Source organism: Columba livia, chromosome 3, assembly GCF_036013475.1.
Source record: "Columba livia isolate bColLiv1 breed racing homer chromosome 3, bColLiv1.pat.W.v2, whole genome shotgun sequence".
In the NCBI taxonomy this organism is placed as follows: domain Eukaryota; kingdom Metazoa; phylum Chordata; class Aves; order Columbiformes; family Columbidae; genus Columba; species Columba livia.
Window position 1 is genome coordinate 21,701,166 of NC_088604.1, and position 14,740 is coordinate 21,715,905.

At 39.7% G+C, this 14,740-nt stretch overlaps 1 protein-coding gene across 2 annotated transcripts in view; it reads left to right on the plus strand.

Moving 5' to 3' along the window:
- Positions 1–6,384: 6,384 nt before the first annotated feature.
- The window catches only part of FBXO25 (F-box protein 25), a 34,417-nt gene continuing 26,061 nt past the window's right edge, over positions 6,385–14,740 (plus strand). For both annotated transcript variants that reach the window (XM_065056013.1, XM_065056014.1), the window contains exons 1-2: positions 6,385–6,494; positions 10,745–10,888. In XM_065056013.1, coding sequence (XP_064912085.1) covers positions 10,752–10,888 — 137 coding nt within the window. In that variant the 5' untranslated portion in view covers positions 6,385–6,494; positions 10,745–10,751. The remainder of the gene's footprint in view (positions 6,495–10,744; positions 10,889–14,740) is intronic.

Below are 14,740 nucleotides of genomic sequence, written 5' to 3' on the forward strand. Positions count from 1 at the left end.
CATCTCATGTAGACAAAACACTTAGATTAAAATGTGTTTGTTGGCTTCCATTAAACTTTTTTATAAATCAGAGAGCCTGATTCTGTCTTCACACTACCATAAGCAAGACGACATAAGTTAACTAACACGACTATCATTTAAAGGTGCTTCACCTGCATAAGCAAAAGCTAAGTAAAGTTCAGTGTTATCTTCTTCAAAATGCCTTCTTTTTTATTTCCTGAATGCTCAGGTTTATCCAAATAATGTTACTGTTATATCAGATACAGCTTTGGTTTTTGAAATGAACACAGTTACTGATAGCACTAGTCATTTAGTTTGGTTTTATGCAATTCCATTGAACAGTGGTTAAATCACAGGCATAGCTAGATGGGATACAAGCATACCATGGACAGTTGTTTCAATTATGAGTAGATACATAAAAGAAGGTCCACAGGGAATTTAATTCTGCTTTCCAGACCACTTCTTCCAGGTCATTTTTAATTCTTAGCTTATCTTTCTGCATTCTTAGAAATCCTCCCAGTTTCCTACCGTCTACCAATTTGCCATGCATACATTCTATTCTGTATTCCAGCTCACTAAAGAGATAATGTTACCTCCAGGTTTTCCACCAGAAAGTGAAGTTAAATTTACAAATTATAGTGTCTTTTTTCCATTTTTCCTTTTTTTTTTTTTTTTTTAAACAGACACTATATTTGCCCTTTTTGCAGTTCTGCTGTACTTCTCCAATCTTCCACATTTTCTATGTAATTACTAGTATCTTTAAGATTGCTTACTCTCTAAGTAACCCAAGTTATCAGGTCCAACCAACTGAAGAACATCTAATTTCTCTAAATACGCTCTAGCTATCTTACTCTTTCTCTGGAAACACCAAATTTTATCTCTCTCTGTCTTCCTCTGGAAACCTCCCCTTCAGAGGTAGCAGTTCTTGTAGCCATCTCCTTTCGTTGAGCGTTTTAGTAAACACCAATGCATATCACATTGTAGAACAGCACGCTAATAGGTTAATACTTTTCTTAGCCTCCCAGTACCTCAAGTAGTTTTCATTCAGTTCCCTGCACTCAGATTCAATAGCATCACACAGCCCCCTTCATATACTGATTAAGCTTCTCTTTAAAATTAGATTTCTTTGTTCAATTTTCTTCCTATAGGAAAAGCTGAGAGAAAGAGAGAAGAAAAGGACAGAGAATCTGTCTCCTGTAACATTAGATATGTCCTTCTTTATAGATTAACTTTGTATATATTTTATTTATTACAACATTGTCTTCAGTTTCGATCTATTTTCTCCTCAAGCTGTATGCCCCTACCTTTTGCTGCAGGGATCACTTTCTCTTATAAACATATTTGAAACCACTGATACAAAATAATTTATTCGTTGTATGGATGCACACGAATACGGTGAAAACAGCTGGCAAATTACCAATATGGGAAGTCTGCTTCCAAAAATTTTTACTGATTAAAGGTTTCAAGTACAAGGTTAGAAAAATCTCTCGCCATCCTTCATTAGCTTAAAAGCAATGAATCTCACTTCTATAAGTAATTTCTTAGGGATTTCTAACTGCCAGGAAATTCTACCCCATACAACAAGTTCCTAAACTAATTTATTTGCTTTCTTAGTTCTCTCGTAAATCGGCAAAGCTCATAATTTTTTGAAAAAGGAAAATTTATTTTCCAAAACTTAGTTTTGATCTCACATTTCCCCCACTGCGAATCAGTTAGTTGCAAGTATCCAACCTGTCATTGATCAAACAGTGTAATTTCTGCCGGTGCCCTAGTGTTTTCAATTAAAGATTTGTCTCAAGATATGGTACATGCTGTTTTTCAGATTGTTTCTCTGGAGTTTAACTAAAATAATGTTTTTTACTGCAACACAGAAACTTCTTTTATTTCTCCCTTAATGTTATTTCCCAGCAAACTGTTACCATTTATTTTTTCCTATAATAATTACTAGTTTTCAGAATACTTGGCCCTACATTATATACTATTCCTTCCAACCAAAATAAATCTGGTTTTACATTCAACAGTGAATTATTAGATAATAAAACATTTTTCGTATTAAAATTCTACATCCAACATTGATTTGTGAATCTTTGCTGAAAAAACATATTTGAACGTAATTGTTAATAACCTACTGTGTATCTGTGAGTTCGGTTTATCACAAAACTCATATAAGTTGTTTATTTTCATAAAGGCTTTTCATCCCACATCGTCTTTGGAGAGTAACTTTTGTGATGGTATTACATCCCTGTGGCAGAGGCATCCTAGGGCAGCGGCCTGGTCCAACCAAGAGTGGGCTCACCACACAAGCGGTGAGGCAGGTCCAAGCTCAACCTGGGACCTCAGCTGGCAGGTCTAGGTTGGGGCCCAGATCAGGAGGTACCATGGCCAGGCCAGGCTGGTTTCCACCACGCTGTTTTCACTGTCCCAGAGGGAATGGGGCTGCCCTGGGCTGCACCAACCCTGAGCTGGTCCCGAGCCCCAGCAGCCAGCAGGACGCTCTCTTATGCACCTACAGTTATCCTAACACACTTAAATTTATCTTCTCATAATTTGGGAACTGTAAAAAACGTAATGAAGATAAGTAGTATTACCTCTTTTTTTGGCAGTACTGATGATGAAGATTTGGGAAAAAAATTATGCCGACCACAGAAGAAACTTCTGAAGAACGGTGTAATACACTGGAAATCACACATTAGGTAATATGTAGGGCAATGAGGCTTTTGTTCAAGCTTTGCTTTCTTTCACGGGTTAGTAGCTTTGCTGAAAAAATGAAGCTATAGGCAACTGACTCCTTGGAAAAAATTACAACTGCTTGGAGTATGTGTTCTTTTCCACTTGTTTTACCTATAAAATACTATGACTTCTGTCTTCATTATCATCATGAGCTCCCTTCTGCTGTCTAACGATCTTATTGCTACTGTATCACTTTCTTGTTTCTTTTTGTTAGCATTAAATGTTGCTAAGTAACTGAATCAGGCTGTGCTATTATTTGGCATAACTATTCTATCCTTTGAAATATGTATAGAGATTACTCAGCAAAATGAAAGTGATTTTCCCAGGGGAAGATGGTCATTTTCATCCACCACAACCCTCATTTTCAGGTGATTTCTAAGAAAAAGTGGAAGGGAATCCTATAAATGTGATGCATATTTCCAAACCAGGTAGTTCAGGAAATACAAATATTGATGAAAATTTGTTTTACTTTCTCCATGAGATTATCCTAAGGCACCCTAAATAATAGCACTTATTTTGCTTTTAATCATGTGTCTCAGCTCTTACAAGCAAAGTAACTTAAAAGCAAAATACCTTGGCTTTCCATCGGTGCAATCTCATTTAGAGAATTCACCTTTACTGTGGCTTATTAAATAGAAATCATAATTTAAGTAATTTGATAGGAAATAAATAGGAAGGATGTAATTTACCATTTTATTTAGCTCTCCTAATTTCATGTCAATATGGCAATGATCTAGAGTGTCTCATCTGTACTACGCACATGGACCTGCTATCAACAGCAAGGGTAACCATCCTGGGTTTAATGCCCTCTGAAATAATCAAAACCAATAACAATCGCACCACAGACCACTTTGTTCAATGTCTACTGCAAAGGTTTAAACTGTTTCAGTATTAAATAAAACATGACAGAGAAGGTCCAAATGAGGCCTGTGAGACCAGAATAGAAAAATTCACATAGAACTTTATGAAGAATGTCTGAAACAGAAGTGTCAATAATTACTAAATTACTCGAGAATTACTTGAGCAGCTCTGTGTTGATTAAAGCAGTCTTAAAAGTTTCACATTCTATTACGTTATTTTTATGTTTCATATCTCCCCCAAATGAACAACGTATTTTCTTTTGTATGTTTTTAACATAGACATGAACTACATGTGAAAATATTTTAAAATAAATTTAAATTTCTCAGTCTTAGAATCTGAATCCTCCAGATGAATTTTTTATAGGTAGGAATTTGGATGTTCACAATAACAACTATCATTTCCATGGGAAATATCTCAACATTTGTTTGTTTAAAAATTTGTCAGCTTTAGTTAAAAAAAAAAAAAAAGGCAGATGATCATAAACACTAAATAATAAAAAGACTTCTGTTACAACATACAGAGAGCTAAATTTACACTTGCAATGACAATCAACGCTTTACATCAGCTTGTCAACTTAGCACAATATTTTGATACGCTTGGAATTAAATCATATATACACAAAACTCTATAACAAGCGTCTCTGTAATTAAAAAAATCCACATTGTTGCAGCTCCCTCTAATGTGTAATTAATATAAACACACTGAAGCCAGCAGGTAAAATATTATAATAGCTGGATACGAATGGCACTGAATATTCAGGAGAGTTGTCACAGAAAACCCAATTGCTCATGTATCTCAGATATTAATCGCTTTATTCAATTTGCAACACAAGTCATTTTTGACTTGTGTGTGACTGCCCAAGCTGGGAAGTTCCACTTGTCCTTGCCTTTCTAGAATGTAAACCATAAAAAAGTACAAGAAACACATCACATCACTTCCTCCTCTAGTACTGTAGCTTTTCTAAGGAGTGAGGTGTTCACCCAGGGTACCATCCACCCCACCAGGTGGGCTTGCTAAGGGAGCTGTGGTGGGTTGACCTCGGCTGCCTGCCAGATGCCCACCCAGCCACTCTCCTCCTCCCCCTCCTCAGTAGGACAGGGGAGAAAATAAAATGAGAAAGCTCATGGGTCGAGATAAGGACAGGGAGATCACTTATCAATTACCACCATTGGTAAAACAGACTCAATTTGGGGAAGATCGATTTATTGTGAATTGAAAATAGAGTAGGATAGTGAGAAACAAAACAAACCTAAGAACACTTTCCCTCCAAACCCCTCCTCTTCCCAGACTTAACTACACCCTTTCATTCCTTCTCTTCTGCCTCCTTCTCCCCTCCACAAGTGCCACAGGGGGACAAGAAACAGGGGTTGGCATCAGTTCCTAACGCTTTGTCTCTGCCACTCTGTCCTCCTCACACTGTTCCCCTGCTCCAGCATGGAGTCCCATTCACAGGCTACAGCCCTTCACAAACTGACATATGTGGGTCTTTCCCACAAGGCTGCACTTCTGCAAGAAGTAAGCTCCAGCTTAACTGTCTTTCAGTGTTTTAGTGCTGCCTTGTCCTCAGGGAAACACAGGAGTACTACATCATATTTTCTGAACTGCATCACTTTTGGATTAGATGATCTTGGTTTCCTACAGACTCGTTCCCATTTCCCCCAAATCCTTCTTTCGCAAGTAAGCTAGTGTGGCTCCAACCCTCATCTAACACCTCTAAGCCACCAAAAGAAAACATGCACTGATGTGGGGGGATGTACCAAAGACTACAGCTGGCCAAGATACTGACTGACCCACACCCATCAGCCCCCCCAATTTATAGAAGCACAGAATGTCCTGAGTTGGAAAGGGCACACAAGGATCATCGAGTCCAACTCCTGTCCCTGAATATGACAACCCCACAGTTCACACCATGTGTCTGAGGGCATCGTCAGTTTCTTCTTGAACACCGTCAGTCTTGGGGCTGGGACACCTCCCTGCAGAGCCTGTTCCAGTGCTCCACCACCCTCTGGGCGAAGAACTTTTTCCTAAAGTTCAACCAGAACCTCCCCTGGCACATCTTCCTGCCATTCCCTCTCTGAAGATCCCGGGGGAAGATACTCTGTGCATAAGATTAGGCAAAAGTAAACATTAGACAAACTGAATTCTGCAGCCAGGTGATTTTTCCCCATCCCGTGCAGTTTGGCACACCTAACATGTTGTCCCAGTCACAGAGGTGGTGTTGATAGTGGAGGAGTTATCCTCCACAGCTTGTGGATAAGTCAGAGCTTTCATATTGTGACTCCCTGGGATGTGCCTGCTATTCATCTATATCCCACAGATGATATGTTTGTCAGTGACATCACCTATTTTTGGGTAACTAAATTAAGATCCTATCCCTGCTTACTAGTTAATGGGTGCTCTGTATCTACTGGTTCTGAGCTGCCCTGTGGCCAACCCACAGGCTTTGGAAGGCCAGTTGACCAACAGTTTCAGGTGTGTAGATTAAGCCGGTGGGAACACCTTCCTCTCAACAGCCCACCTCCCTCCTGCTCTCCGAAACTGCTCTGAGCCGGCAGGTTCCCCCAGCTGCCACTTCGCACACAGGCTGCGGGAACTCGAGTGTCCCTCAGACAAACGCTTCTGCTCCGAATCCGACACACGGACACACGGGCCCCGCGCCCCGACCAAAACACTGACACGTGCGCTCCCCCTTCACGTGACGCGCTCGGGCCGCGTCTGCCGGTGACGCCAGCCCCCCCTTCCGCCAATGGCGACGGGCGCCGCCGGGTAGCAACAACGGCAGCGGCGGGCGGCCAATCAGCGGGGCCGGGGGGCGTGGCGAGCGCAGCTCCATGTTACTTCCGTCAATAGCCCCGCGGCTCGGGCCGAGTGCGCGGGGTGTGGGGGGCTGGCGCTGCCGCGAGGTGAGGGGACCCGGCTGAGGGGCGAACCGCTGTTGGGACTGTACATGAGGGGCCCGGGGGTTTGGAACTGTGTGTTGGCAGGTGTGGCTGCATCTGTTGGGACGGGGTATGAGGGGCGTGTGGATCTGGAGTGGTTGGGGGCAGGGTGGGCAGAGAGGCTGGGATGAGGGGCGGGCGGGAGGTGTCCGGAGCCTGCCTGGAGGAGGCGGGGGGGGTGTTGGGGTGTCCACGGGCGGCATGAGTCGGGGCGCCGGGAGAGGCGAGGACTGGGGCTGCAGGGCGGGGGAAGGGCCGTGAAGTTCTGTGGAAGGGGAGGAGCGTTGGTGCCTGTTGGAAGCTGAGAACGGCGTGGCCTGGGTGCTGTATGAGGTGGGCAAGACCACAGCTGAGGCGCTGATGAATCATGGCCTCACAGAAGTTTCAGACATGATTTGAGACAGTCCTTTGATATGAAAAAACATGGGGTGGGGTGAAGTCTGTAAGTGGACTCTGACCTCTGAGTCAGAGGTTGGCTGTGCCAGCTCGTAGAAGAAGGTAGTGCAGAAGCTGTCGTGTAAAGGAGCAGGTTCTGTTGAAAGTTGAGTTGCTGAAGAGATTTTGTTGGTGTATGGAGGAGATGTATGTGCTGTTGTATCGTTAGGAAACAGGAGAACCTTGCCTGTTCCATCGTGTTGTCAACAGTTTTGTTACTGAATTACACGGGTGGTCTGGGTCACGATGAGTGGTTTTGGGTATAGTTATTGTATAGGCAGAAGAGATCTCCAGTACAGTGGGAGGGCAATAGGGTGACTTAGTGCAATTCTGAATGGCCTTGCAGTCATGTTTGTTCGTGTGGTGAGTTATCTGCCTTGTGGAAAGCAGAACTCCCTTACAAGGACAAGGACGGCTGGAGCAGTTACTGTAATCTCAAGCTGTACAAAGCTGGTATACACAACCCTCCTCCTCCTCTGTGCTGCTTTCTGGTAGTTCTTGTTTCCTCAGTTGTTTTTCCCCCTCTCCTGAATAAAAGGTGTATGATGCAAAGTGAAGAACTATTGTTCGTGTTTGTTTTTAGGAAAAAGTTAAACACCATCAGTGTCTTGTCTGAAACACTTGTGTTAGGTGACAACCACATTGCTTTCTCAGTTCTTCTGAGTTTTAAAGAAGTCTGCATTTCCCCCAAAATCCAAGTCTAGGGAGCTCATCTTTTGTTGTACTGAAAGTTTCAACAAGTAAGCAGCTGCTTGCTGTTACTGAAGGTACACTACATGAAATATGCTGGAACTCTTGAAAACAAGCTCTGGTCTGGAAACCACAGGGATGCTTTAGTGCAATGCAGTACTGGGAAGCAGAGTCTGAGTGGAGGCAGAACAGAAGCATGGCTCGTCAGACCTGACCTGGCAGTTGTACTCTATTAACACTTCTCATAGGAGAGAGATGCATAGGAGAGATGTTTATGATATACTGCAGCTCTTTAAAATTGTGTCAGTTCTAAACAATAGTCAGATCTGTACTTCAATGCTACAGGAATTGAGAAGCAATAGATTTTTTTTCTTTTCTGAGTCGCATATGTGCTGTTACTAAAAGAGTACTTTAACATTTCTGACTAAATGAGCTACAACTATTGAGCATGAGTATAGGTCATTTTGTGGAATTGCTACTGATGGATGCACACCTAGCTGGTGCAATAGTAAAACTATGTCTTAGATAAGAATATCTGATTCTTTGGAAAAAAAAAAAAAATAGGTCAGTGTTTACCAGCGTCACAGACTTTCACAAATGCTTCAACAATTCTAAAGAAGTTAAAATAATCTGTAATTTTTCTAATACCTTTTTTTGCTTTTTTTTCCCTCATGGAAAGATAATGTGCTGAGTAAGTCATACATATATAGAAATCGTTCATGTCTCTGTGAGCTTTTTGTCTTGAGTATGGTTTTCTAGGATTTCCAGAGCAGACATCAGTATCTTCGATGTGTGTGTTGTTCTGGATACCATTGTTATTGTCTTGAAAACACTTAATGTAATTTTTTTTTTAGGAGGGAAGACAGAAGATTTATTTTGTGTTGAAACCTTGCAGTGAAAGACTACCAGTTTTCAGGTTATAGATGTCTGGGAAGTACTGTGGTTTAGAGTGTATAACTATTGAAACATGTAATTTTAAACACAAGTACAGCTTCCTAGGTGGAAATTATACCTAGCACTTATACTGGTGGCCTGATATTTTGAAACCACAGTGTTGTGGTGTTTTAGTGTGTTGTTTTTGTTTTTTTTCTTCAAAGTTTAAGACTTGATAAAGCATACTAAGCATCCTATTCTGTAAATTATGGTTAGCTTTGGACTTCAGCTGCTTCCCTCCACTTGAACAAAATACTACCTGCTTTCTTTTATTGTTTTCAGGAAGGTTTTTTTCCTGATACTTTTGGTTGGTTTGTTTGCTTTTTTAACTTATTAATTTCTAATAATACACGTTCATGCTTTGCTGCAAGTGTGCAGTCTCATTTTTTTCACTTCCTTTTCCCAACAATTCTTTATCAATATAAGTATTCTTGATTTTTTTTTAATTTTTTTTTTCAAGTTATCCCATTCAGCCCATAGCGATCTTGAGGGTTCTGAATTCTCTCTAGATATTAATTTTTGAGTTAGGCAACTACAATAGTGGGGTTTTTTTATGTCAGAGCTGCTTACCAGGAATAGATTGTGACCTCTGTGTCTCTAGGTATGATTCAAAAACTTCTGTTTTGTGTTTGTTTAAGATGTTGCTTTTGACTTGCTGTTTTCTGAGTCTCTTTCAGTGATTCAGCAATTTTTTAGGTAAATTCTGTATATCTTTGCATGAGTAAAAATACGTTAACCTATGTTATTCTGAAATGCACTCATGAGCACCAACTATTTAAACAGTTGTATCATAAAGACAAGGGGCCTTAATTTCAGTCAAAATGAGAGGAGTTCTGAAAAACTTGGGGGGAAAAAAGTATGTGATGCTTCATATTACTCCTAGGAAGTAAAAAGATTGGGAAAGCAGATAGAGAGGAATAGAGCTTGTGGTGGCTAGAGGATAGTATGTGGTAAATTTTGGAAAAGATTCATGTTAGATGCAGAGGAGACCTGAGTTATGAGTGGGAGGGGGACTTCAGTCAATGCTGGGGGCTAGACAATGCACTTTATTTTGTGTGGTGTGCAGTTGTTTACTTAAAAACAAACAAACAAACCACTGGCTCACTCAACTAGTATTTTTCAGGTTTTTTTTCATCTCTCCCTTCTGTTGTAACTACTATATTGGGCAGATGCTCGTCATGAGTGCAAATGGATAAATAAATCCATAGCGATGTTTGACTGATGTGACCTAATATTTTTTTCAAAGTTGAAAAAACATTAGAAAAAGCATTCTTTTTAGGAGCAAAGCTGTTAGCATTATATATTAACATGTTTCAAGTATGATGCTGTTTTCCTTATATAGCTTGCATATGAAATCCCTAGTTAAAATAAGGAGCAACGTGTATGTATGATGAATGCGAAGAAGAGGGGAAAATCTGGCAAGGTCTGGGCCTTCAAATTGCAGAAAACTGCTTTGTTCAAATTCTTACTTATTGTGTCAGAAGTGAATCTCTTTTTTGAAAAAGGGTAGCAGAACACTGCTTGAATGGTGTACCTGTGATGAGTTCCATTAGTTTGTAAGCATTTTGGGAGACTTTTCACAATTGACTGTTGTAGCCACCATTTGTCTTGGTATCCAGGTAATAGCCTAGTGTGGCAGGTGACCCTCAACAACAACTAAAAACAATTTGGGAAAATGAAAATGTCTTTACTGAGACATCACTGTACATGGTAGCACAAATTCAGTATTTATAAGTCTTCAAAAAAATAAAAGGAGTGACATTGATTTTGTGGCCCGTCAAAATGATTTATTAGTCAGGTCTCAAAATTAGTAATGTTTGATTGTGGTGGAGCAGATTACACAGGATACAATTTTTCTGGTTTTGATATCATCTTGTTCCTGGACTAACATGATTCTTTTCTGTGTTCTGTAAAGAACTAGGAAACCTACCTTGATCAAATAAATGCTGAAAGGCAAGAGGAATGAGGTTACAGAATCAAAAATGTGCTTAAGAAGCCACTGAATCTGTTTTTTAAAAGGGTGCCCTGCCAAGAACTTTATTTCCTCAAGATATGTTTTTTTTAAGGTTAAAGAGAAAACTGAAATAATGACAAGAAGTTTTGCAACTTTTCTTGATAGCCAAATAATACACAAACAATCTTGTTGCTGCTTTTAGAGAAACCATGCCATTTTTGGGCCAAGACTGGAGATCCCCTGGATGGAGATGGGTTAAAACAGAAGATGGATGGAAACGATGTGAACCCTTTAGTCCTGCGCTTGAGGATGGGAATAATCAGCTGAATGATATCAGTCACACTGTGTAAGTTTAAAAAAAAAAGTGATTCTGCATGGGTGGGAAGGCAAAGATTGACTTAATTTCCATTCAAACTGTAAGCGTTTGTGGTAGATGGTATCATCAGCATATTCTAGAATATACAAATGTACCTGTGTGTTTTGTTTAGTTAGACAGGTATGAGACCCCTGTGGAGCCTGTCTTTTGTCACTGCTTGGTGAGTTGCTTATTTTAAGTAGATAGATCCCATTGTATGTTGTATGTCTTTAAAAATAAAAGAAAACTTTTAAAAAGCCCAACCAAACAAAAAACCTGTCAAGTACTATTTAAACATAAAAGTGATACTTAGTAATTGCAAATGCAACAGGTGTATTGGAATGTTTCCTGAAAGTGAGTGGAGTCTTTGACTGAGTGTTGGATTAGGAGTGTTTATGGCAGTCTGTTGCGGGGGAGTATTTGAGGGTTCTGCTTATTGCAGAACAATGTTTAGATTTCTCAAAAAGTAGTGCGACTTAAGAGTTCAATTGCAGGTTCGCTCTATTATTTACTGCATGGAGGAGATAGACCAAGCTGAATGCTGCTTGCCTTCTCTCCAGGAATGTAAAACCCATTCACAGAGCCAACTTTCAGGTGTCTTCTGTCCGGTGGCCTGTACCTGTTTGTGAAAGTAAGCTTTCAGGTGTTTCCTCCCTGATAACTGTTCTCACTGGAGTCTGTATTTTAGAACTCTAGTTGCAAATGTTCAGGTGAGGCCTGATAACTGTATACAGAGCAGATTTTCGGAAAACAAAATTCTAAGAAAAGAAAAAAATAATGGAGTAGAATAGCAGGAGGGCTGGCTCAAGCTGGGTACCTGTGCAAAGGTCCAACCTGAGTATAGAAAACCAAAGACTTTTATATCTCTACAGAGCATTCATACCATGATTCAGTCCAACAGCAATATTTCATTCTGGGGTCTTCTTGCTTCTCATTGAATCCTTTCACTGATCTCACATGTGCCTTTGTTGTTTGTAGTCCATAGCCTTGCTGGTGCTGTTTTGTCTAAATAAATCTTTTTCTTCTCAGCAAAGTACAAAATGGGCCTTATCTTGCAAATGTTCGGTGTAGTTTGTAGTTGCTTTTGGTGAATATGAGCAGAACTTTACAGCTTAAAATTTCAGCAAATCCAGCTTACTAAGTATAGCATGAAGCAGAGAGTATATTAAAATTCACACAACTTTTTATTTCTGGATGATACTTTAGTATGCATTTACTTCAGCTAAATCATTAATATGAAACTTAAATTGGGCTCATCCACTGACCTGTGAGTAGTAAAACCATAACCATACAGCCAACTTATTTAGAAGAGAGAGCTCAAAGTAAGCTCACCCAGGCTGTCATAAAGTGGTTGACTTGTATTCAAATTGTATTCAGTGGGAAAGGTCTGCACGAGACTCCACACGCGCATAACTTGTCAGTGTTCAATTACTGTTCTGATTCCTTGTGGGTTTCCGAACAGGAGTTCTTGGCATGGCTGCAACTCGGGCCTTTGCCTCCTTTGGAGCCTGGATCAAACTGCTCCTGGTTTGGCTGGGGGCTGGGGGAGGTTGAGTGCATCTGCCACACAGTCATATAATGCCTTTGCACCAAATACGTGATTAATGGTAGTTTTATAGTAATTCTCTAACACCATATATATATATGTTCCTTTGAAACAGGTGAGAATGATATTAGCTTGAGACTGGAAAAAGTAATACCTGTGGCAGATGCTCACAGACTGGTGTGATATTCTAAATAACTTTGTCCAAACAAATTTCTACTTGGTTTCTCCACCAATAAGTGATTCTCAGGGATAGCATTTTAACTATACGTTCCAGTATATTGTGTTCATAATGAGAAAAGAGAACATTCAGTGTTTTGTTGCTAGTCCAGTAAATGATACAGTAACTCACCTGATTTAGAGGGAATTTACTGGAAAGCTGGGACTTGCTGTACACATACACCTGTGTTTTCTAAATTTTTGAAATAAACTTCAAGAGAGTTATCAAGCAGTGAAGAATTATGTTTAAGCTTATCTTGACCTACTGTTTTCTTTATGCCTTTTTACTTTTTTATGTTAATCTGTCACCGATATTATTTGGGCTTCTTTTTTCACATAATCTGGCCGTGGTAGATACAAAAGACTATGCTTGTCTGGAAGAGTGTTCAGTAAGCCTCCAACATAAAAGTTGTCATAAGTACCTTTTGAAAAAAATATTTTCTTCCCTCTTTCATGTGTCTGTAATAATATAGTTGGCAAATGAAAGGAATTTTAATTTAATTTTGATAGCTATTTTCACAGTTTCTAAATAGTTATATCTTGTAGGTTGCTTTAATGAATATTGTTTGGCAAGTATGACATACGATCATTGTCTTTGTGAATATCACTAAGGCTTCTGCTCTTTGGATCTGAATTACATATATATTTTTATATATACGTGTATATATATTTATATTTTTGTGTGTGTATGTGTGTACATATCTAGATTTATGTATCTTTTCTCCAGAGAGTGAGGTGAGGTATTTTTATTGCTTCTTCAAGTAAAAATATCAGGTTTTTTTTCCCTTACTCTTGAAGGAACTTACTATTGAACTCCTTTGGAGTTGTTTTGCTAGAATGGATTTAAATCAACTGCTTTTGGAAATATGTGTATTAAAGTTTAGGACTACAATAGGTACATTAATTTGAAGGGACTGGGCATTAAATGCTCTGAGGAGAAAAAAGTTTTCATGGAATCTAAGGTGTTTCATTATTTGGGTTTCTTAGGCTAGATTGCCACTTTGTCAGAATCCAGACTTGGGGACCAACGTAGTCTGCAGCAGATGCTCTTGTCTGTAGCAATTTTACAGTTCCCCATCTTCATCTTGCACATCTCCTACTTAGTGTGGCCAAACCACACCATATCCTGTAGCACTTTTTTTAATTCTGTTTCTGTCTGTTCAGTTGAAAATGTATATTGTCCAAACTTGGACTACAGAATTTAAGTTGGTATTTCTTAGCAAAGTAGGTGCTACTTGGGAGTAATTTCACTACATCCTGAACTTTGGATCTATGACTACAACTTGAGCTTTGGATCTTTTAGTTAATAATTGCTGCTAAACATCGATTAATGTCAATTTGCCCAACATTATAGAACAATTTAGCATGGAAAGAACCTCTGGGGTCATATGGTCTGAACACATACTCAAAGCGTGGCCAAGTGAGGTTGGGTTTTATAGGGCCAGTCGAGCTTTGTGCATTTCCAATAATGGAAATTCCTCTCTGGGCTCCTGTTTTAAGTTCTTTTATCCTCACTGTGATTTGTTTGGTTGTTTCCTGTCCTGCCCTTCCCCCAATCCTAGTAAGAATTTCTCTTATCACATATTGTGTCCATGCAGGTCTTGCTATTGAAGTACAGAAGCGTATCATGTCTTGCTGGGTCTCTGTACCATCTTAAGCTATTTGGAAGCAGGTATCTGTATATATTAAATAGACAGCACAGCCTAGGGTATCGGTTAACATGGTGTTGAACAGAGTAAGAATGAGGCTTGATAAAATGCTTCCTTCTTTCACAGAATGATTATGGTTGGAAGGGACCTCTGGAGATATCTAGTCTATTCCCCCTGTTAACGCAGGTTCACCTACAGCAGATCACACAGGACTGTGTCCAGGCATGTTTCGAATGTCTCCAGAGAAGGAGACTCCACAGCCTCTCTGGGCAGCCTGTTCTAGTGTGGAAGAAGCACAGTAAACAATACATAAGTATTTATTTGGCTTTTTTTTTTTTTTTTTAAACTGCCCTATGAATAGGGATGATGATGTGTGCCAGTCTGACTGTCCTGACAGGTTTGTATGTATTTATTTTCACCTATTAAATGATT